Source organism: Melopsittacus undulatus, chromosome 3, assembly GCF_012275295.1.
Source record: "Melopsittacus undulatus isolate bMelUnd1 chromosome 3, bMelUnd1.mat.Z, whole genome shotgun sequence".
NCBI classification, from domain to species: domain Eukaryota; kingdom Metazoa; phylum Chordata; class Aves; order Psittaciformes; family Psittaculidae; genus Melopsittacus; species Melopsittacus undulatus.
In genome coordinates, this window is record NC_047529.1 from 68395466 (window position 1) to 68420109 (window position 24644).

General features: G+C 42.1%; 2 protein-coding genes across 7 annotated transcripts in view; one reads left to right on the forward strand and one right to left on the reverse strand.

Annotated features, from left to right (window-relative positions):
- Window positions 1-881: 881 nt before the first annotated feature.
- RNF146 (ring finger protein 146) lies at window positions 882-12936 on the forward strand. Of its 2 annotated transcripts, XM_005154729.3 has the most exons (3): window positions 908-1019; window positions 6508-6677; window positions 11172-12936. In XM_005154729.3, exon 3 carries the CDS (start codon window positions 11173-11175, stop codon window positions 12229-12231), a length of 1059 nt encoding a protein of 352 aa, XP_005154786.1. In that variant the 5' UTR covers window positions 908-1019; window positions 6508-6677; window position 11172; the 3' UTR covers window positions 12232-12936. The 2 variants fall into 2 exon arrangements, with proteins under 2 accessions (XP_030909844.1, XP_005154786.1); XM_031053984.2 differs by lacking the exon at window positions 6508-6677 and having other exon boundaries at window positions 882-1019.
- A 2824-nt stretch (window positions 12937-15760) lies between these two features.
- ECHDC1 (ethylmalonyl-CoA decarboxylase 1) overlaps window positions 15761-24644 on the reverse strand; it is a 41359-nt gene continuing 32475 nt past the window's right edge. For all 5 annotated transcript variants that reach the window (XM_031053987.2, XM_031053989.2, XM_031053986.2 and 2 more), the window contains one exon: window positions 15761-18238. In XM_031053987.2, coding sequence (XP_030909847.2) covers window positions 17833-18238 — 406 coding nt within the window. In that variant the 3' untranslated portion in view covers window positions 15761-17832. The remainder of the gene's footprint in view (window positions 18239-24644) is intronic.

Consider the following 24644-nt stretch of genomic DNA (forward strand, 5'->3'; position numbering starts at 1 on the left):
CTGTGGAGGACCCCATGTCAGAGCAGGGTGATGCCTGAAGGAGGCTGTGACCCTGTGGGAATCTCACATTGGAGCAGGTTTGCTGCAGGATGTGACTCCACAGTGGACCCGCACTGGAGCAGGCTGTTCTTGAAAGACTGCACCCATGGAAGGTTCCCACACTGGAACTGCAGCCCGTGCGAAGCACTCATGTTGGAGAAGTTGGTGGAAGACTGTCTGCTGCGGAGGGCCCTCATGCTGGAGCAGGGCAAGAGTGTAAGGAGTCCTCCCACTGAGGAAAGAGCAGCAGAGGATGTATGATTAACTGACTGCACTCCCCCTTTCCACCTGTGCTTCTGAGCAGCTGGAGAATTTGGGAGTGAAACTGAGCCCTGGAAGAAAGGAGGGGTGGGGAAACGGTGTCTTAAAACTTGGTTTTATTTCTCATTATCCTGCTCTGATTTGGCTGGTAATAAACTGATTTTTCCCCCAAGTCGAGTGTTCTGTCCGTGTCGGTAACTGGTGAGTGATCTCTCCTTGTTCTTATCCAGACCCACGAGCCTTTCGATGTATTTTCTCTCCCCTGTCCAGCTGACCACGGCAGTGACAGATCCGGTGTCCAGCCACGATCAACCCACCATACGGAGGCTTCTACCTGCGCAGAAGTCCCGGGAAGGCCGGGCCGGGCACCCCCCCCTCCCGTTGCTCTCGGGCACCTCGGGGCCTCCCCACCGGATGCTGGGAGATCCGCAGCCCCCACATGGCCTCCCCGGTCCCCGCTAGCTCAGCAATACCGGTCAGGCCCCTGCCGACATGACACCGCCCGGGGGCCGGGGCAACACGGTGTCACGCAGTAGCGTCACGCATGCACGCACGCGCGCGGTCCTTCCCCCCGCGCCGCCCCTCCCTCTCCGCGGCGTCACAGTGGCGCGTTCGGCCAACCCGTCCCGCGTGTGACGTCGGTGCGTCCCGCTGTCCCGGCGGGCGGCGGGGCCGGGGGAGGCGGCAGGTGACGGCGGCAGCTGCGGGCTGAGCGGCGGGTGAGTGCCGCACCGAGCGCGTCCCGGGCCGGGCCGGGGGGCGGCGGAGGACGAGGAGGAGGCCGCCGCTAACGGCTGTGTCAACAGCGCGCCTCTTCCGCTGCCTCCCGGGGCCGGCGCTGCCCGCGGGCGAAAGAGCGAGCTGGGGTGGTCACCTAGAACAAAAGGCCGGTGGGCGGCGTGATTGAGGGGCCCGGCGGGCAGCAATGTCCGGTATTGTTTTGGTGGCGGGGCGTGGGGGGAGTGTGGAATCACCACCCCTCCCCGCCCGCGGGGTCACGTGACGGGCTCTGCCGTGCCGGCCGCCTCCGGTGCGGCCGGTTTGTGTCTCCTCTCTCCGTCAGGCCGGGACCGCGTTGGTTCTTCCGGTAGCTCCCCCCCCCCGTCGCCGGACAGCGGCGGCTCCGTGCGGCAGTTCTGCCTGGGAGACACGGCATCCCTCTGCCCCTGCCGCGCCGGGCCCGGGCTGCTATGCAGACTCCGTTGTGGTCGGCCGTAAAATAGGTCAGCAGCCCCGGCTGTGGCGTCGTGATGCGGGGCAAAACCCTCACCGAGCGCTTTAGGTCCTACACCGGTGAGCAGTGCCTTGAGTAGTTCTGTGCTGTGCAATGTGTCACACGCCTTTCAGAATGTCACTGCCGGAGCTGGCTCGCCCCGGTGACTCGGGTGATGGCTGGGGTGAGGCTGGGATGGAAGGAATCCCTGCAAACAGTCGTAGGAGCACAGTGCAAACAAGGAGCCGGTGTTTTGAGTGGAAGTGCTTTTGTTTCTTTGTGCTCGATGGTCGCGGCTCGAGCGTTCGCATTGCATTCCTTCGGAATGTTAAAATGGGGCATGGAAATGGGTCCGGCTTCTGGTGCGATACGTGCTGCCACCGCTGAAAAAATATTACAGAATCTTCAGTTAATACGAGTTTTTCATGCAAAGGGTATAATCAGAATGCTGAAATAGTTAAAACCAAATAAAAGTGTGGGTGCTTTCTTTGTATAACTTTTCTGTGCTGTGAAATACTACAGAAATGCTGTAGGTTTTATTACTTACGGTGTAGTACCACTGGTATACATTGAATAATTCAAGGAGGAGTAGGGAGCAGAGCTTTGAAACGTTTTGCTTTTGTCAGGTTTGTAATTCTAAGAGTCCTGCTACTTTGCTAGGTGCTGCCTCTGGACAGCAGGCTGCCGAAAAATAGCACCTAAGGCCCCTCTGCAAATGCACTGCCCCAAATTACAGCCCATAATAGTGCTGAAGACATGGTGAAATCTCAGTATTGATTTGGTCATTTTGAGTAAATTCTCAAATGTTGCATGTTTGCAAGAACTTGATGTGCAGTCTTGCGCAGTTAATACTGGGGTTTCTTTCCAAGTGAATCAAAGTAGTGATTGTTTCAGTTGCTACAATGTTGAATCCTTACTGAGTGAATGCAAAAGTTCTGGTCTTGTGTCCTTCAAAATATACTGCATCAATTTAGATGGAATTGAATTGTCATTTATTTGTAGAGCTGGAGCTGCATTTAAAGGATGTTGAACAGTGGGCTACTGAAATTGGTGGGGGAAAAGTCTTTTTAATGTTTTTTTCCTCTCTTCTGTGCATATTAGTCAAGTCTGCATATATAAAAAGACATTCATGTACTTTTTGTTTCTAAAGCTTCGGTCACTTCAGATAAACCAATTTCTGCTTCATTTCCCACAAAATATCATTTTGTTTGAGTGATCTAACAGTTTGCTCTGTTAAATAAATTGAAACAGGATATATGCTTAAAATTCAAATTCGGTGCTCCAAATCTAGCATAGAAGAACCTCATTTTTAATAAATATGTAGCAGTTCAATACCAAAATGATTCACTGTTCTGCACTTACTTGATCTTCTGTGATTCAGTTCCAAATGTACATGAAAGTGTTGTTATTTTATTAACATGTAATAGCAAAGAATGAGTAGTGACAGGCAACCTGAAGCCTCATCACAATCAGCAGTTCCTGAGGAATTGCTCTCACTTTAAGAAACAGATACAGAAAAGCAGGTAAGAGCAGGAAACAGTGAGGTTATTGTCGTGGTTTACAATATCTGTTGTGTTATTCAGTGCCCACAGAAAGTTTAAAAAATACCTGGTAGACTCAGTACCATGAGCTGATATTATACTGAGAGTAGCAGACCTTCAGACAGGAGAGTGATTCTTCCTTTTTAAAATGAACCCCAGCCACCTTCTTTCTTCCTGCTGTTGGGCTCATGGTGATGCGTAGGGAAGGGCAGAACTGCAGAATTCTGGGCTTCTTTTTCCCTTCTGTGCCCTCTCCCTTCCTCCTCCCTCTCTGCCATTTTCCCCCCACCCAGTGCTTGATTTATGAGTTGAGGAGTTTGGGTGAATGGATGGCAAAATCCATTTAAAAGTATTTAATCACAGAAGAGCATTTACTCTTCTGAAGCAATGCTGTAGCTGCTGAGTTTCCAACTTGGGAGGGGGTGTGTGAATGAATTTGTGATGGCAATTTTAGATTACAGAGTTGCAAAATTTGCAAGATCTGTCATTTGAAGTAGGACTCAAATAGTAGTCTCTGGTTTGGTTAGAAGCTGGTGTACCAGTGGCTTGTGCTTGTTTGTTTTTTAAAAAAATGAAGCTTTTGCCTACAGAGAAGTTCTCTTAAGACTGTAGGTAACACTTCAGCAACATTTTGGATCTCGCTTCTTAAACATGTAGGTTTCTGGAATGTTTTGGTGTTGCTGTTGTTGTTTCCAAAGAAGCAACTGGAAAAAATTGTGTTGAGTCTGATAGTTTACTGGGAGAATCCAGTGGGCACAGTTGACTGAACTGGCAAGAAACTGTTTCATTCCACCTTGGCCTAGTAAAGGCTTGACATTTTTCTGAAGGAGAACCTGAAACCATTCTGGGAGATAGGTCTGGTAGGAGTCCACCACTTCAATGTGTTAATTAAGCACTTCAAAAATCTTAAAAGCTGTGTGGAAAAAGCAGATGTGACTTCTCCCAGCAAGCATCCTGAGAGGCTTTCATGGGGCAAAGAGAGCAGTTAAATGCTTGCTGAGCCTCAGTTTGGGAGGGGATATTGCCCAGTTTGAATTCATGCTCCTGGTCAGTGGGATTCTTCATCTGTTGCATCTTGAATGAAGGTTTCAAAATGGATGTGTGGTAGGATGCACGGATTTAGTGAGTATGCACAAAGAAAGGATCCTTGCAGGTTGCCGCAGGTAGCGTAACTCCTCATACTACATAGAGAATTAATAGCTAAGTATAGAACATAGCTCTTACCCACTTAACTTTAAAGGAGGGAAAAAGTCCGGGAAGGAGTGTGTGTTTATAACTGTAAGTGTTTTTTAGCTCATTTAGTAAAATTGTCGAGACTAGCATGTTAAATAAATAACAATGTCATGAAAGGTAGAGGTTACCTACATTCGTGACATTTCATGAAGTCAGCTTGTGAACTAGCTCTTGAAAAGAGCTATGCAGCAATTAGAAAGTTGCCTTACCATACTCCTGTAATTATATCCTAATTGGATTCTTCTAGGTATAATTACATACCTTGAATATGTGCATGCATTTTTATTTCCTAAGAAATCTGCCAGAACAGAACCAGCCTTTTTCTCCCATCCCCACATAACATTTGTTTTTATGACATGCTACGTCTAATGGTGGGTTGGAAGAGGTAGTGGATTGGAAGAGGTAGTAGGTAAAAGGTTTTAAGTGATCCCTACAGAAATAACAGAAAGCCAGCTCCCAAGATGAAGGACTGAACACCACACCCTTAGCATCAAGCTTGTTGCAACTGCCTCTTTGATCATAGCAAACATAGTATCTTGTCTGAGTGGATTAATAGAGCCGAAATTCTAATGCTATTGCAGCTCTTGGTTTCAGTTTGATGTGTGAAGAAAGGGAAAGCTGCTAGAACGATGAGGGGAGAAAAGGTGTGGATAGGCTTGTTAATTTTTGCATTTCTCCTTAGGAGCTTTTGCTATAAATAGCTGCATGGAATGTTACATAGAGCTGAGCTCTAAAGAAAATAACATTTGAGTAATGTATCTTATATGGAATTCATCTGAACATTTCCCTCTGATGTTATTAATGATAAATTTTCGATCATTTGATGAAACACAGATTACTGTAATATTAAATGGTCCCTGTTCTTTCAGGCCCTTATCATTCTTTGACTTTGCTTGACTCTTACATATGTGATCTGCATTGTATTCATACTGAAATAATTCTTTCCTGGGACAAATGGAAATCTTAAGATGTGACGTTCTCAGGTGTGCTTTACGCCATTCCTATATTTAACAATTTACAGCAAATGGAAATTATAGTTCAGAATGCTTGTGAATCATCTTGAAAGCTACAGCTCAGAAGGAAGATACAACTTTTTGGCTCAACAGTTTTTTTACAGAAGATTCCCAAACACTTTCTGTAACTAAGCGTGGCTTTTACATGTCAAGACCTTCTTGTGTAAGGTGTGAGAATACAGCAGTGAAATCTGTCCCTGAATTTGCAGATTCCTGCATCCCTAATGTGGATGTGTTAGACACTTAATGGTTTCCAGTGATTATTACTCATCTGTGAAATGACTTAGCTTGGATTCTAGTTGGTGATGTGCACAAAATGTCTCGTGTCTGACATTACCTGCTGGGCTGAAGAGGGGTGTGTTACCTCAGGGGTGTGGAGGCTGAGTTGCATCCTTGTCCTTTGTGGTTTTTTAGAGATCATCACATGCATTCATTCCGTGAATGAACCTCGGAGGCCTTCAGCCAGTACTTTATAAAGAAATAAAGGAAGTTCCCAGTTAATGTTTTTTTATTTACCTTGTTAATCATCAAATCTAGGTCATAGAGCTTGTGTATAAGCTAGTATGATGACATACACATGTAGATATATAAAGAAATGCATGCTGAACAGTTCTGAGGTTCATTCATTAAATGAATGCATGTGATCTCTGAAAAAGAGGACAGGGACGCAGGGCTGTGAGCTACAACCTGTTTGAAATATAGCATCTGAAACTAGACCCTGTTAGGAGGCAAGATATAAACTTAGATAGTCCTTAGAACAGTATGATATGGATTGTTTTATAAAAAGCTTTAGGAAGCCATTGTGTTTAAAACAGCTGAGTGTAACAAGTCATTTTAATTGGAGGTTGAATTTGCATAAACAATAGGTTCCTAACTTTGGTCTTGTTTTTCATTTTCTGTCCATGGTCACTTAATGGAAATGAGCTGTTAACTTGTTATAGTTAAATATAGCTGCCTTTTGTAATACTTTGGAAAAAGATAATTTGCTCAAGTCAGACATCAAATTAATTGATATCAAAACTGTGGGCCAAAACTGATTATTGCAAAAAATAAAACAGAAGTCTGATGATATATATATTGAAAATAGCCTGCCTCGGTTAAATGAAAGTATAGTAGTTTCTCCCCTGAAACAGGACCATGGCATTGTATTCTGCTTGTTCATACCTCTGTATAACACTGAAATGGTGATATTATTTGCTTTCATTAGTTTGCAGAGAAGCTGAAACACTGTTTTCAGAGAAGCCCCACGGACCGTTGGGCTGGACAAGTAAGGAATGAGCCAGGTTAGGAAAGAGTACCTGCCATCCTAGCTGGAGATATCTGAAGAGAGGACGTTTTAGTCTTGTAGCATGCTTCAGTAAAAATTATTCAAAAAACGTAAGCTGTTGTCTTGTTGATGTACTTACACGTGTCAGGTCGTTGGCAGAGTGCTTAATTGCAGCTGGAATTTGACTTGAGTTTGAAAAATTACTCAGTTCTGGGATGGTTTTGTGTGAATTTACTTTTTCTTACAGTAGAATCCTCAAAGGCCAGGGGTCTTTTCATGTAATTGAATACATCACCTCTTCCATGCTTTGTGTGTTGATGAAGGCGCTCTAGGCTGTGCACCCTAAGCTACAAGTTAAATACTAAATATTTAGTATTAATATTAAATATTATACCTAATATTAAATAATAATAATAATAATTTTAAAAAACCCACAAAAGGATAATAGAGAAGTGGGATCTGGTAAGATTGTGGCCTAGCTCATTCACAGTTGGCTGTATGTATGATAAAATGCAGTGTTCAGATGCTTATTGTTCCCTTATTTACACCTAAATTGAGGATTTAAATACTTCACACAAAATTATTTTTAGAACTTGTCCTTGAGTTTGATTAATTTTTAGCCTCACTATTCAGTAATGTAATTTTCCCTCTTGCCAAGAGTGACTTAAGGAAACCCCAGCCCTCCAAAAACCAGACCTTAACTGTTTGATAACAGTTCTGATATGAAGCCTTTTTTTTGTTTAAGCCTTGTTACAGATTACTGTTAATTTCAGGAAAAATATCCTGTGATCAGTTGCAATGAAAGTGCTTCCAGAGCTGTAACATAGCAGAGTAGTGGTCCTAGATGGTTTTCCTTCCTTCTGAAGGATTACCTCTTCAGTAAAAATCTACATGTACATCCTCAAAACAGCTTGTAAACATACCCTGTGACCTACATTTTATACTTTAAAAGGTAAACAAAAAAGGATTAATTAGGATCTTCCTTTAAAAACAAAAAGTGAGATAGCATCAGTTTAGTTGATATGAATCCTCAAATACATAATTGTCCTGCATTCTGAGCACATTCAACTGCAGTTGCGCTTATGCTTTAGGAGTTTTAGTTGCTGGCTAACACTTGTTCAGAGATAAGAGTTTAGTCCTCCACCTGTATTAATTTTACACCTGACATTTTTTTCTGAGTCACTAAAAATCACACAGGAATTTCAGGATAAGGTATTTACTCCTTTCCTTTCATACCCTGCATTATTGTCTTGCTCTAGAAAGAAATCTGTTAAGAACCCTGAAATTAATGGGTGACCTATTGAGCACAGTTCAACTGTTAGCATTTTTGTGCTTTCAGTAAACAGGTGAGAATTTCCACTATGCTTTTAGTTTACTAATAAGTTAGTTCTATGATATCAGAATTTGGTTTGTCAAAATGTATTGCATTTATAATCCAAGCAGTGCATTTTAATCCCCTCCAAAATCGTAATTATGGTACGTGACTTATACAGAAGTTATGTATCTACAGGTTGTTTTAATAGTCCGAATCTGAAAAGGATAACCTTATGAAGTGTATTCAGGGAAAAGCAGCCTTTTGTAAAACTGTGGCATGGCAGTAAAAATCTGCTGCTGTGCCTTTTTGCACAGTAGTATCTCATTATGAGAGCACTTGAAAATTCAGATCCTTTACCTCAGCCATGGTTAGCACAAATTGATCAATACATGGATTTCTCTTTCAGCTCTTTTGTGAGATATGGTTAGGTTGTATTTGTGGGTATATTCTGAAATCTCAATAGCTTTTCTTCCCCCCTTTTTCCTAATAAGTTTCTCATTATAAAATCCTTGTTTTAGTGAAAAAATTTGTTGCAAAATATAACCTTAAAAGTGTGAGGCTCCCAGAAAGCAACTTATTCACCACCTTGCTAGCATGGATCTCACAGATAGATGTGTACTGTACAGTAAAAAGACAGTTACTGGGTGGTAGGTAGTGCCGTGTCTGTATCTGGCATGCTGATTTAAGATCTAGTATCCATATTTGTCTTTAATCTCAGAGAAAGAAATTGAGATATGAAACTGAAACAGAGGTAGATACAATTATGTGCTACTTCAGGAAAAAAAAATTTAAGCTGCAGAGCTTTTAGAAGAATGATTTGATAAAAAATGGATTAAAGAGTCTTAGGAGAGGAAATTACAGTGATAGAAGGGAACAGGCAGCATACAGAAATACATTTTTAAAGTAAATATCACTTAATACATTATTGCAAAGATAAATACAGAAACTGAAGCCCTTTTTTTTTTTTTTAATGTATTCATAAGATATTTAAAGCAGCAGAGGCTTTTGGAGCAAATGAGGCATTTTCTATTGAGGTAACACTTTCTGCTAGAAATGTGTGTAACATTAGAACAGGCCATCCAGGGAGGTTTTGGTATCTCCATCCTTGCAGGCTTCAAAAAAGTCAGCTAGACAAAGCTGTGGCTGATCTTATCTAGCTTGGTGGTAGTGCTGTGTGGAGCTGGAGACTGGTCTGCATGACCTCAAAAGGTCCCTTTTGGCCCTCATGCCTGTGATAGTTTTGCATTAACTATTCCTATCTGCGTGTACAACAAAGACAAGTTTTTTTGAAAGGCTGGTTTGCTGAATATCATCATCAAAATTCCTTGGGGATTTAAGTGAGCAAAGGCAGCTTTTTGGGCTCCATCTCCCAAAGCCCATTCTTCTCCCTCATTTCATATCCAGTGTTTGGTTTGCTAATAAATAATAAGAACATAAAAGGCAAATTACCATGAAACAGACTGTGAAAGATTGCCATGGCAAAAATGTAGTTGAGAAGGCATTTGCATATTTAGAATAGAATTTTTCAACTACTGAAATCCTACACAATGCCAAAGTGACAAGTTTTGCATTCCCTTCTGTCTTACAGTTGATTACAAAATCATCTCTAATACAGAAATATGGTATGGGCAGAGAAGGTAGGGGCAGCAACTTCACACATCAGTCAAATCATGGTTGCATATCTTCTGTTATATACTGCTCCTTCTGCTGGGCTGTAGTTCCTTTAGAGATACACTCATAGAATCATAGAATAGTTAGGATTGGAAAGGACCTTAAGATCATCTAGTTCCAACCCCCCTGCCATGGATAGGGACACCACACACTAAACCATGTCATCCAAGACTCCATCCAACCTGGCCTTCAACACTGCCAGGGATGGAGCATTCACAGCTTCCCTGGGCAACCCATCCCAGTGCCTCACCACCCTAACAGTAAAGAACTTCTTCCTTATATCCAATCTAAACTTCCCCTGTTTAAGTTTCAACCTGTTACCCCTTGTCCTGTCACTACAGTCCCTAATGAATAGTCCCTCCCCAGCATCCCTGTAGGCCCCCTTCAGATATTGGAAGGCTGCTATGAGGCCTCCACACAGCCTTCTGTTCTCCAGGCTGAACAGCACCAACTTTCTCAGCCTGTCTTCATACAGGAGGTGCTCCAGTCCCCTGATCATCCTCGTGGCCCTCCTCTGGACTTGTTCCAACAGTTCCATGTCCTTTTTATGTTGAGGACACCAGAACTGCACACAATACTTCAAGTGAGGTCTCACAAGAGCAGAGCAGAAGGGCAGGATCACCTCCTTTGACCTGCTAGTCACGTTTCTTTTGATGCAGCCCAGGATACAGTTGGCTTTCTGGGCTGCGAGCGCACCCTGAAGCTGACTCATGTTCATTTTCTCATCGGCCAACACCCCCAAGTCCTTCTCCACAGAGCTGCTCTGAATCTCTTCTTTCCCCAACCTGTAGCTGTGCCTGGGATTGCTCCGACCCACGTGTAGGACCTTACACTTGTCATGGTTAATCTTCATGAGGTTGGCATCAGCCCACCTCACAAGCGTGTCAGCTATATCAGGGAGTTCATTTGGTGTTTAGGAGAAAAGAATGCAGGGTATTTTTTGGGGAGAGAAACCAAGCCAAACAAAAAAAAAAAAAAAACAAAAAATACAACTAATTTTTAAAATCTGGTTCTTTCTTCATCCCTGTGGTTGTTCTGGGCTCATTTTGAGTAATGGTATACTGTGTTGCATAGGGACTAAGAAACAGAGTGCAGGGATACTTCAACTGCATGCTGCTGCCAGGTATATTTGCTAGTGTGAAAACCTAGTATGAGGTACCATTCAGGCAATCCCTTAATCAAACAGATGATCACCAGTACTGTGAAGAGAGATTGTTTTAAGTTCAGTGTTTGCAGCGAGATCACCTCTTGAGGGAAGAACTGAGCTTCTTTAAATTTCCTGAGGAGGCTCCAAAGTAACTGTCTGACTGAAGGTTCATTAATTATAGTTAAGAGAAAGAACAGAGGAAATTCCAAAATTCATTTTCTAATTTGACATGATAACATGCTGAAAATTAAACAGATAGATTGGTGATTAGCAAAATAAATTTTCCCAGTACTCTAGTCTGTCAGCTCAGGAAGCAGATTATTAACCTGTCAGTTTCTCTTAGTTGAGCTTCATAAATGATAATTTAAGGTGAGCATCTCATTCTGTGTATGTTGAGGTCAAAGGTGATGTAAGGTACCACTTTAGGTTGACACAGTAAACTGATTGAAATCTATCTTTGGTCCTTTGCAGGATGGCTGGCTGTGGCGAAATAGATCATTCAATCAACATGCTTCCCACAAATAGGAAGACGAATGAGTCGTGTGCTAATGCAGCACCTTCCCTGACAGTCCCCGAATGTGCTATCTGTCTGCAAACCTGTGTGCATCCAGTAAGTCTGCCTTGTAAACATGTTTTCTGCTATCTGTGTGTGAAGGGAGCTTCTTGGCTTGGGAAACGATGTGCACTTTGCCGCCAGGAGATCCCAGAGGATTTTCTTGACAAGCCAACACTGTTGTCACCAGAAGAACTCAAAGCAGCAAGCAGAGGCAATGGAGAATATGCTTGGTACTATGAAGGTAGAAATGGCTGGTGGCAGTATGATGAACGTACCAGCAGAGAGCTGGAAGATGCTTTTTCCAAGGGTAAAAAGAGCACTGAAATGCTAATTGCTGGGTTTTTATATGTAGCAGACCTTGAAAATATGGTTCAGTATAGGAGAAATGAGCACGGACGCCGCAGAAAAATAAAACGGGACATAATAGATATACCAAAGAAGGGAGTGGCCGGGCTGAGGTTGGACTGTGATGCTAACACTGTCAACCTGGCAAGAGAGAGCTCCGCTGATGGTGCAGACAGCACACTGACTCTGGGGGCTGCAGCTGGGCAGCCTCTAGCATCCATTTCTGCTAGGCCCTTACCATCACTAGATGGTCAACTGATGAGTCCTTCAACGCCATCACCTGATGCGAGCAATTCCCTAGAGAACTCTTTTGCCCACTTGCAAATAAATGAAGACAGTATGGCTGAAAGGAGTCACAGGGTAGAGGGAGAAGAAGACCATGAATCGTCATCTTCTGGTAGGGTCCCAGCCCCTGACACCTCTGTTGAGGAGACCGAATCGGATGCTAGCAGCGATAGTGAGGATGTGTCGGCCCACCTTCAGCAGCACCTGTCCTCTGTCCATCAGAGACACTTGAATGCAAGTGCAAGCCAGTTGGGAGCGGATAGACCAGTGGCAGGGGGCGGGGTGGCAAACACAAGTGTAAGATCTAGAAGGCCGGATGGACAGTGCACAGTCACTGAAGTTTAGAGCCATGCAATTAAAAACTCAGTCCTGTATCTGTAAATTTTCTGTCCACATTGGCATTGCACTCAAACCTAGCAGTGTGTTTGGTGGGGAGGTGGGGTGAAGGGGAGAAACAGATTTGGCCTGTTTAACTTAAGTCTCTTAACATGTCTCAGCTGGAAGACTATTAACTGTAGGAAACTGGGTTGTCCTGTTTAATGGTTTGAAAGCTGCTTAGCAGTGCCCAGTTTTCTTGAAAACGTCTTGTGTTTATTTTGTAACATTTTCCCCTTGGAGATACTCGATCCCTTTTTGGCCAATGTATATCTACTGTACAACTTGAATTGTCTTCATTATCTGACTGTTGCATTAAGTGTCTTACTACTTTCTGCATGGATTGATGTATGAAAAGAACATTAAAGCAATGTGGGAGCAGGCAAGATGTTGGGTGTGAGCAGGAAGCTTAATTTAATGTGAGAAAATAGATGTGAGCTTGGAGTTAAAAATGTGTTTTTACTAGACAAGCAATCATTTACCTTTCTTCAATGGAAATGTAAAAATGCTGTTAACCTTTGTTGCAAATTCTTACCTATACACTCTTCATGGCATTTTCTTTGGCTTTGCCATCTAGTCCTTGTAGGTTTGTTTTTGAGGTCTTTCTTGATCTGTCTTGTTTTTGTTACGGAATTTATAATTTAATAAAACTACATTTTATCAGTAACAATCTCAGATACGTCTCCAGTTTAATTGAGCTTCCCTGGAAGAACTTTAAAAGAAATTATCATAAACCAGCTTCCAGTGTTTTGCCACAAGGGAGGACTTGCTCTGTTATCTTCATGTTCTTGCATCCCCAACTGGGTGCCTGTCAAACACAACACTCTGTGTCATTCTGCTGAAAAATCATGAGTTGCAGGCTTAATGCTGACACAGGCTTAACACTCATCTCTCATCTGAAAAGCTGATCAGCTCGCTTCAGTCCTACAGCAGGTAGAAGTACCACACACAGCCTTACTTCAGCAACAGAAACATTGAAGTAAAAGAGTGTAAGTTATCAGACTTGACCCTATAACAAAGAACACAGATGTTAAGGACTGTATTGCTGTGCATCTTCATAGCAAAACTAGGGCAGTGCAGGAAAGGTAGTTTTGTACTTGTATTAGCAATCTAGGAGATGTGTTTCAAGAAACTGTCTTCTGTGTATTGGAGAGGATTGAAAAGCACAGCTTGTCTTTTCTGTTGATAGCAGTTGGTTTACATTTTTTTTTCAAAAGAAACAGCATTAGCTGATTCTGGACTCAGTCTTTAAAATAAAGCTAATTAATCTGCAATTCCGAGTACATGTATCCCTGCATAGAGAGGGACAGTAGCTGATACATAGGTACTAAATGTCTTCAGACAGAAGTTGCTGTTGGCAAATAACCATTTGAAGGTAATTAAAAGGGCTGTTTTTTAGAAATGGTGGAATTAAACTTCTGAAATGTTCTCCTTACTGTAATGATGGCTGCTGCATCTGATCTTGGGCAAAGCTGTGCCAGCCCTCCAGTTTGTGCCCTTTGGCCTGCAGGTAAGATCAGTGGGTCAAACAGCAAAGGAGAGTGCAGAGATGAGGGTGGAAATAAGGAAGGTTTTCTTCTTGCTTGTCAAGGAATGGATGCTCTCGATCACAGACTTTTACTGCCATCTCACAGTTCTGTAAGAAAATAAGCCAGTAAAATGGACTTCATAAGGAAACAGGATATCATATTTTTTCATCTATTTATTGGTTGCCAGGTGTCATTTCTTTGTTTTGAGTTAGTGCACATTAGTGGCTCTAATCAAAGTCTGACTTTGTGCTGCAAAATCCTTCAGTAATGCCACCTCTGTTGTATGCACACATTTTACTTAATCTGAGGGTATCTGCTGTTGAAGAAAGCAAGAAACAAAATACAAGAACTTGACTTGCTATATACTTATTCAAGATTCTCAGCCCAGACAGCCTACAAATAATTTTAGCAGTGATCATTCTTGAGGATTCTTGACCAAAGTAGGGAGGCAGACCTCTATTTGGCCAAACACCCGTGATGCTGCTTTTGGCTTCTGCTGGCTGCGAAGTACTAAAATTAGTTAAAGTAAGGCTGGTGAGAGAGCTCAATAGCCAATTATTGGAGTGGCAAATGCACTCCCCAGATCAAGCCAGGAAAAAGTAGTAACAGGTAATTCATATCTTATGTTTAAATCATTCCCTTCAGCAGGAAACACATTCTCTATCAGTATTAGCTAAGCCACAGCCACACTGCCTTACATGGTGGTCTGTAACTCCATGCATTATGTGGATTTCAAATTGTATAGCTAGAGAAATGCACAGTAGAGCAGAATAAAATGGAGAAGGAAAATTAAAATCTATGCCATCTCTTAATTTCCAGAAGAGATAATACAAGAATCCTGTGTCACAGTAAAAAAAAACAACATAGTGAACTGAGAATTCAGCAGGAACACCTAGCTTACCTAGACTGCCTCTTTGGCAAGTATATTTCTGTCAGCAGCAAATATGATAAAATATATTGCTAAAAGTGATCTCCTTTAAAAAGAGTATCCAGCCTTTAAAGACAATGCTGAATCCACACCACCATTAAACAGGCTGCCACAGTAAGCAGAGGCAAGGGAACACGACAGGCATTTCACAATGTAGTAGGAAACCTAGTTTGCTGAGGAGGGAGCTAACAGACTAGCCCTTAGGAAATACAAAAGCTAGGACACCATTTAATTAGAGACTGTATCAGTTTTGAAGTTTCTAATTTATTTTGTGCATTTACTGCTTGTTTGGTTTAGGCCATTTCTGTAGGGCAGCAAAGAGATGAAGCTTGGAGCCTAACAATTGTGAAGACAGTAAGTGCTTATCACCTGCTGGTCACAGTATTTGTTGCTTTAAGATGATAAGTATTCAATGAAATAAAGCATTTTGGATTGAAATTGGTAAAATGGAATTCTATTTCATCTCAGTCTGTAGCTCTCAAGTTAGCACTCATGGTAATTTAGGTGGGATTTTTGTATGAAGGGATGTACTTGCTTTTGAAACAGAAAAGAAACCAGAGAATACGGGATTAAGCTGCTGTCAGAATCCTTGATCAAAACAAACACCTGTCATTATCTTCAGACTCTCCTGTAGCTAAGTTTGGTGTATTTGTGATCCCAACAAAATGAGTTTCTGTAGCCTTTTCTGAAACTTTTCTGAAAGTGTCTTACCCAGTACTTGGTAATTATTTGTCCTGTTCTCAGAAGCAAATATTGGCCTCTGATACAAATTGGAGAGGATGGCTGGGGAAATGGATTTACTGAAATGAGAAGTAAGCTCATTGTCTACAAATTGAAACAGAAAGAGGTCCCCAATAGATGTACATATTGAGTTTCACTTACTGGCACATAGGGCTAATTCACGACATGCAAGTAAAACAGATTCTTCTTTTCTGCTACAGTTTCCCTTTCAAATGTGTATCACCCAATGCACAGAATACACTAATGAGCCTTACAGTCTGGCACCTGAAGAATAATGAAAAATTCAAGGGTTTTGCTCAGGTTCTAAGCAATTTTTACATCCATTTTATAAACATAATCACAGTAAAGGCAAATTTGTTACTACCAAAGACATAAGCAGTTGCCCTTTAAAGAGTAATTTTTTTGACCCACGGCAATGGGCTGTTGCTTGAAGAAGTCAGATGAGCACAGACTGGAACATGCTCTGAAGGTTCAGTGATGCTGGCAGTCTGGAATCCCTCATGAGTGTTGAAGAATTTCATGAAAAGCAGAAAAGTTCATTACTAAACAGTCAGGTACTGCCTGACTATATTCAAACATCCGTACTTCAGAAGCAATGAGTTTGAAGTCCTTCAGAGTACACAGGAAAGAATCTAGCTGCACAGGGGACTAACAACTGAGCTGCTGGATAAAAAGGGGCTTGTAGGGGGAAGAGGCACAAACCGTACCACTGCTCTCTCCCCACGTTCCCATTTGTGTCACTTTAACGTGGAAGTGAAAACTGAACTTATTTCTGGAAAAGAGAGGTTTGAAATTTTCCCCCAGCAACAGCTTCAGGTGTGAAGGCAAACAGACAGGATCAACAGTGTAGAGTAAGTGCTTTACCATCCCTGAGGTGCCAACTCAAAATATATCCCTTTCCCAAGCATTTCTTCGGTTGCTTCAGGCTATACACACTCCACACTGTGAAAGCCATATAATGAAACATACCCAGCAGAGCAGAGCATCTGCTCAAAAGCTGCAGAATCTTAACAGGCAATTCAGGCCTAATTTCCATCATTGATCTGCCCCAAGACCTTGCTGTCTGCAACTGCAGAACCTTGCCACACTGTAGAAGTCCTACTCCGCTCTCATGAGACCTCACCTGCAATACCACATTCAGCTCTGTGTACCCCAAGAAGAGAAGGATGTGGACCTGCTCAAGTGAGTCCAGACAAGGGCTGTGAAGATGATCAGAGGACTGAAGTTCCTCTCCTATAAAGACAGGCTGAGTTGGGCTTGTTCAGGCTGGAGAAGAGACGACTCCAGGGAGACCTTAGAGCAGCCTTCCAGTACCTAAAGGGGGCCTACAAGAAATCCAGAGAGGGACTTTCCTGTTTCGTTTTGAGATTCATCTACCAAAGTAGGGACTTGGTGTCAGTTTCTGATTTCTAAAATCACTGAGTTATCTAGTTACTTGTACAGTCACCAGCATGAATCGGAGGTGGAGTGCCAAATCTGGTCAGCCCAAATATGCTCTACCAGTAAAAATACCCTGAAGAAAAAGGTATTCAGATCTATACATCCTTCCAGAATGCTAGAGTACTCAGACCACCCAGTCAGTCAAGGATATCCCATTTGGATGCATGGTACATCATGGGCTTCCAAGATTCCAGCTGGGTTCTCTGTAAAGAATGAGGTCGGCAGCTTTGTACCTGCTCAACAGCACAGGTGGAGGCTATGCAAATGTGCAGATGCAGACGTAGGTAGCTGGCTCCTCAAACAGTGAGATGGCACCTAAATGCATTTAAAGACCTGAATCACTGTCAGTGAATGAGGGCGATAAACTTCTCAGTAACTTAGAGCTTCTCCTGTAAAAATAATTAAAATTTAAGTATCCTTGGATACTTTCTCATCACTTATAAAAAGAACTGACTGACAATGAAAAAAACAAAAGCTATCCTCTCAGCAGTTACCATCACTTCCAAGCTGCTTAAAGACACTAGTTTCATGTGCAGAAACTCATATTCTGCAACTTTAGATGCACCTGTTCTGCAAATAAATACACCTGGTATCTTTCAAGCAATTTATTTCCATACCAGTTAGAAAAACAAAATTAACTCTGAAGAAAATAATCTTCAGCCTCATTCCAGAAGAATTATAGCTCTATCCTCAGCACTGTATTTACCTTTACATACTAATTTCACTAATCTCCATTCAGTGAATGATTAGCACAGCAAAGAATCTGCAAGGGATTTCTATGTGGTTGCACACCAAATATGTCTGCCTGATGTGAATGATTGGAATGTTAATGTCAGTTTAAATGATGAAGCCCTTAAATGATTCAGTTAAACACCTGCTTTAGCGAAAGCTTTGTTTGCAAAAAGGTCAGGAATATTTCTTATGCACTGGCGGTCATTTATGTTTTAGACTTCTAGCCAGTGCCTGCAAGTTGGCAGGCCCACCCCACAGAGTTCCAAAAATGTCCTTCTCTGTCCGTAGGGCTGCTTCCAGCGGTAGCTCTCTTCCCCCTGCCACCACCTCTTTTGCAGCCCGAATCACGCTGACTGGACCTTCTGTGTACTGACTTAGCCAGGCTCGGGCTTCTTCTAACGCTCCAGCTTCATCCGAGGATGAGAGTGTCTCCTCTGAGAGCCCAAGGTGCAAAGCCCTCTCAGTGTCCACCCTGGTAGCCCCACTGAGGAGCTGGAGGGCAGCCCTGCTGCCGACGATCCTCACCAGCCGGGCACCTCCTCCCCAGCCTGGCACCAGACCCATGAGCTTATGGACAAATCGAATTTCACTGCCAGGCGTCATCAATCTGTCAATGAAGAACAAACACACAGAGTCAATCTATGCATCGACTTCCATTTTCAGCTCAACGGCACTCAATTTTCTATTTTTTCCTCCCCTCTGCCCCCAAAGGCTGATGGTACAGCTTGACAGCATGCTGATTACAGCCAGAGCTGGAGTATCTTAGGTTTTACAACATCCCATGCCTCAGCTGCAGCTTTTGGCCCTCCTCAAAATGAGATACAAGCTGCCATAAGTAAAGATGCTCAGTGCCCACACTGACACCTGTAGTCAGTTCTAAGTTGTGTTTGAAAATAGAATTACAGTCAGAGGGCACGTTACACGTTACAGTGCCAACACTGCCTTGCTAGTTCATGCCTAAAACAACAGGGTTTTTGGTAAAACTCAAGCATACTAATGCACAAACTGTATTTCTCAAGAGGATGGATCATGATCTTACTACTGATCTGCACTGGGGAAGTTCTGTCAGCACGCTGATGCTTTATTTATAGTACAGTTGATTTGGTTTTTGTTCCATACTTTGGAGAGTCCATGTGAGTTTGGTTTCTAACTGCCCACCCCAACAACTCATAGCTCATAACATAACAGAATTGTTTTATATTTATCTATTGGTTACAGTGTGTAACAGAACCACTCCCCTACAGAAGGTAGAGTCACATTCCTCTTTTCAAAGATTTCACATCTTTGCTTGTTTTCCACAGTCTGTCACCTCCCTAATTGAACAATTCACCCGAGGGCTGGTTAAGCCCTCTCCCTGGAGGAGCAATGCTGCAGCACTGTACTGTCTCCACACAGTGTTCACACTGACACACACATTAGGTTAGTGGAAAAAGCCTCTAGAAATAGAAACATACAGAATAGATGTATGGAAACAAACTAAACTTGCTTTTTCTTAAGATGCAGCGTGGTTGCTTGCTGCTGTTTGTAAGACAAGTTACACTTGTGAAGCAGATTATCTTCTACTTCAAGCACTAATTGGCTTTCTGAAGATAAATCTTGTAATACTGAGACCTACACACAAGTCTGTTTCCTAACAATGCAGTTTTCCATTGTAAAAATACCAAGATGAACAGCTTTAAAAGGGGAAATAATAGGAAAACCTTTAAAAAAATGCAACTACTTGTAAGAACTCACAGTTCCCAAATCCACTTAGTTATTGTTAATTGTAAGTTTGCTTGGTTGCTTTTTTCCCAACCAGAGCACCATCAGCATCCATGACATACTATAAAGCTCCAGGGCTGAAGAGCTTACACTTTATCCCAGACCCAACACAATGCACAAAGGCGACAGCTGACATGCCAGATTGCATGAAAGCCTTTTTGTAGAGATAGTGGAGGAAGGTTGTGTGACAAAAGGAAAAAAGCAATGTATTGCAGGCTTTTAGCTAACATGAGCAAGTGCTTCCCAAACCCAACAAATCCCAGGGAGCTCAGGTGTCTCATCTCCAAGAAGAAGACTCTGCAAGTATTACAAAACTCCTTCACTGTCAGCTTACTTTGCCATTTGCTGGCACCCAGTGTCCCATTGGGAAAGCAATAACAAAAACATTATTAAGGGTTTAATTCTAGCTGTGCTGAGTGATGTGAAGCATTTTAAAAGCAGTCATATGTAGCTAGGCTTCTTGATGCAGACAACCTGTAGGCAGTGTCATAAGACTGACACTGCAGGTCAGTAAGGCTGAATCTCAGACTGTCCCAGGCACCTGGGGCCAGGCCTTAAGGATGGGCATTTCAGTGGAAGTCCTGAGGGCAGCATATGGATTCATCTGGGAAGCTGGGTCAGCACACTCTGAAGTTCTCATGGGAAGTCAAATTTTACATTCCAAGCACAGCTGACCCATCAGCACAACAAGGAAAAAGTTGCAAACGTTTAGTATGTGGGAAAGGCTCTGCTGTCCTGTGGAGTTCTCACCTCCCTCTCACAAAATGGAACCAAGCATGATGAAAGGAAAATAAATGACTGACAGCTAAATCCACAGAGAGGCTGTGAGGCTGCAGCTTCCAGAATCTCATTGGGATTCACCTCTCCCTACAATGATCCTTTGAGCAAGCTCCACAGAAAATACTGAGATAAGTGGTGGTCAGTGGAAGGTGTAAAGGTGTCTTGGACTGCCTTCAGGTTTAAGAAAGGCATGGAGCTGGACGATCTTTAAGATGCCTTCCAACCCAAACCATTCTATGATTCCAAGTCACATCGTTTCTTACAGAAACCAGTCATCTCAGTTAGGTGTACCTCTACCTATGCTCAAGGAAGCAGTGGAGACCTGAGCTCAGATCTGAAGAGGCACATGCCACTGCCAAGCTAGCCTGGAATCAGGCTCTGAACATCACCAGCTACAACCTCGCATAAATATTTCCCTTTTATGAAAGGAATTGAGTCTACCTTCTAGGACATGACAGAGCTGATCTCCCATTAGATGAATTTATGTAAGAAAAGTACATCAAGCGTTACTAAACATAATGAGGCAGACATCAAAAAGCTGAGAAGACCGAAGCACTATTCCATTTCTGAACTGTTATACCTTATTCACCTAATCCTGCCCTGCCTGAGACAGAATGGTAGATGAACACAAAATAAACCCTGATTTGACTGAGTATGCCTGTTCTTGTCTTCCAGGTCAAAGGAATTAAAATCTGCATTTCCTGTATCTCAGGGGAAGGTTACACCACTGGGCTTCTAGACACATGCCTTTGTTGCCTAAAAAAAAGCAGAAAATCTGTTGATGACAATACTGAAAAAAAAAATTTATTAAATGTAATTAATGTACAAAGCAACTGAAGACCTTACAAGCACAGAAATCTCCTTCAGAAACATAAAGGGCAGCAAAATCCTCACAACTTAAACTGGAAATAAGAGGTTAAGGGAATAGAAGCATCAAAGTGCAGCTGAAACCTTCTTTAAGAACATTATAATTCCATGTTACAAGCTCTACAACCCCCCTAGGAGGAAAGCACAGCCACCATGGGCCACATCCAATTTTGGGTTAGTCATCTAAAGCAAACAAGAGCTACAGCAAATGTTTGTGCTGTACATATTAAAATGTTCTCAGATGCACTAAATGTTAGAAACCCTCCACCTTTGATCGGAAAATTACTTCACTCTGTGACATCTCATTTCACCCACAAACTACCAGCTGTCATGTCACATCACATCACTGGTAACACACGTGAGGAGAAAGCCTTGTTTGCTACTCACAATGCAACCAAACAAATCCTGTCCTTAAATAGGTACAATTGCTTCCTCAAAGGTGGCTCTTGCTGTGAGCTAACAGCTATGCTTCCCTTTGCTAAAGTATTTCCCAGCTACTTGAAGCTGGAGCTATACAATAAAAGGTGCAAATACAAATTTTCTCAGCTTTTCATACCTCCTTTTTATAGTTACTGATGTTACTGAACTGGATGTCCCAACAGGTAAAATCAGTTCCCTGGGCAGTATTTAGATTATGTTAAGATCTGTGCTAGCTCTTACCTCATCACTTCCTGAACCTCAGGGTTTGAATTATATTCAGTATTCTGACAAGCCAAAGGCACAAATGAAGTTTACTAGAGAGGGACAAATACCATCCTCTATTTTATGCATTTTAAAAGCTCCTACCATTATGCTTCTGAAACCCATGATGTAAAAAATGGATGCCTAAAACACTAAACATGTTGCCAGCAACATGGATTCTGTTCCCATCCCTGCTTGATTCAGTGTCATGTAAGGACACAGCTCTTGACTTGCAATCTTTTCCTCTTAGCTGGCATGAGACTGGCACACCATGGAGGGAGGCTGCTGGCATCACACAGGGCTGCAGCACCTGGTTCTCAGCTTGGGAAAGGACCATTGAACAAGTAGTAAAGCACTGCTTCTACTGTATGCTGTCCTGAATAGTTCATGTAGTACGCACTGCAGTTTGGAAACTTCCAGGCTCACTGCCTTCTCCCCATTTTTTTAGCATGGCAGGTGGCCCTGCAAAGATTAAACATGTACCTATTGCTCAATCCACCTCTGATACCTGTGTTCCAAATCTTAGAGTCAGATAGATACACCAGATATCATGTAGCTTCCCATTTAATGTGTTTAAAACCTATCCTCCCCACTATGCACAGACAGATGTTAATGCACATAAAATAAACTACAGAACTTCCTTACCATTAAAATACAAACTGTTGAGGTCCCATATATGAGCCCTCCTTGGCAATTTTTTTCCAAATCTCATTCCTGCTTTCTCCAGAATCTTTTAACAGCAAAAGTAATCCCTTGCTATAGCTCTGAAAACAAGAACCACCACATTGACATCTTCACAAAGCCACAGAAAGCCTGAAATAAGAGTGCTGACTGAAATTAAGGCTTCAGTACATGCCTGCAGAGACCTAACCTGGAAACCTAGATACTGATAGTTAATTATGAGACAACATTGTATTCTAATCGTTACATCGTTTCTTGTATAAGTATTTAGTCTCTCAAAATATTTTTAGGATCATAAATCTTACTTGGAAAACTAGGAATACTTTCATCAGTATTTAACTGCAGAGCGTACAGGGGTTTATTTTTAATTAAAAGAAACCCCAAACACCTAGATTTAGCCTTGTTCAATATTCCAATAAACAAGCTTTCCGTGGTTCTTACAGAAACTCACCTTAAACCAACTGCATTAACCAGTCATTTTTGCAATAAAAATTAAGTCTGAAGCAGCAAGGTACTGTGGGAAGAATATTCTGCAGAAGAAATATGCAGTACTACACTAAAATAATTTAGCTAGTCAGCAAAGCTGCTGATGCAGTTTCCAGCCCTGACTTCAATTTTTTGTGACAGATGCTGTTAGAATTAGACCCTCAAGAGCAAGGTAGTCTCCTTCAAAAAGCAAGTTGGGACTAATTATTCTGCCTCTGCCTATCCAGTGCAGTGTCTCGTCACTATCTTTATCACTGTGCCATCAAATTACCTAGGTACTCTGTAAAGGGATTTGCTAGACAAAAGAGCTAAAGATTTTTCTGAAATTCAGTTATCCCTATACACACTCTCACCAGCCCTTCACTCCCCATCCCAATTCACTGAATATATTAGCAAGTGGATTCATCCTGTGAAGAGCTAGTCATAATTTCACTTATCTTTCAATATCACTTGATTAGCTGGATAGATTTTAAAGGACCAAAAAGCCCTGATTAAACATTTAATCAATAACTCCTTCCTAATTAAATTTAGCAGGTTTTTGAACTGCAGCAATGCAGTCAATATTGGCCAGCCATGACTGTTCCATGCTCTTCCAGTATGGCTTGCTGGTATTAATTCCCCTTGCTCCTCTCCCATATCTTCTCTCTCATGGAGAGCTTCTCCTGTTTCTGCCCTGTGCAGGGAAAGAATAAGACCATTATGCATTACAGGAATTGCTGCTTCAAAGCTGTGGCAACACAAAGTGAGACTTCCAAAGTGTAAAACTGTTAAAGCTAAAGCTTTTGGTGACAGTCCATCCACACTGGCATCATAAAAATAAACCCCCAAGTCTTTGCTCCCCCTGGAAATCCTTTAGTCAGAGTCACTTGACAGATGCCTAAATGGTAGCCACTAAAGAATGTAAAAATGAAGACAAAATGGTTTAAAAGAGTTTGGGGAAACTATGCTCCTTGTACATATCTTTGATACAATTACACGAATCTGCTCTGCAATCCCAAAGGTCAACAGGGTAAGAGAAGACCATACATATTAATGATCTTTCCTGTCTATCAGTTTCAGTCTGTAACCTTTACTACAGGAATGCAACCTTTACTACAGGAAAATTAAAAGAATTAGGTCCAGCTATATTTTAATAAGCCCATCAGAAAGTCACCCATCTCAAATCCTCAGTGATTAAAGCATCCTCAGATACCAAACTTGATATACCTTCTTTACATGAGGCTTAAATAAAATAAAATGATACCCAAGAACCAAAAGGCAAAAAATCCTTCCAGCCTCCCAAGTTCAGAGCATTCTAGGCACGCTCTGAAACTCCATGTCAAAGGAACAGGCTTGATGCCAGCCTAAGAAATCTCACCAAGACGAGAGCTCACTTTTCTCACAGCTCATTTCAAATTGCCTTACAGATTATATGCAATTTTATTTATAGTTACTGAATTATTTTGTAACACTCTTAGCACATCCATTTCCCTGCCACTTGCAACAAAAGCCAAGAATCAAGCACTAGGGAAAGTCTCAAGTCTCCACATCACATGCTGCCTTTACCACCACCTACCTACCTGACTTTGCTGCCCTCCAGTCAGATTTTCCAATACATTTTATGAAACCCTAAGGATCAGGGTCAAAATCACATAAAAAAAATGCACTCCTAATTACAGATTATTTTCTTGAGCAAGAGTTAATGTTCTTCTGGGTTGGCACTTCCCAGAGAGGAGCAGATGGACCTAAACAACAAGAGATACACTTTTCAAAGGCAA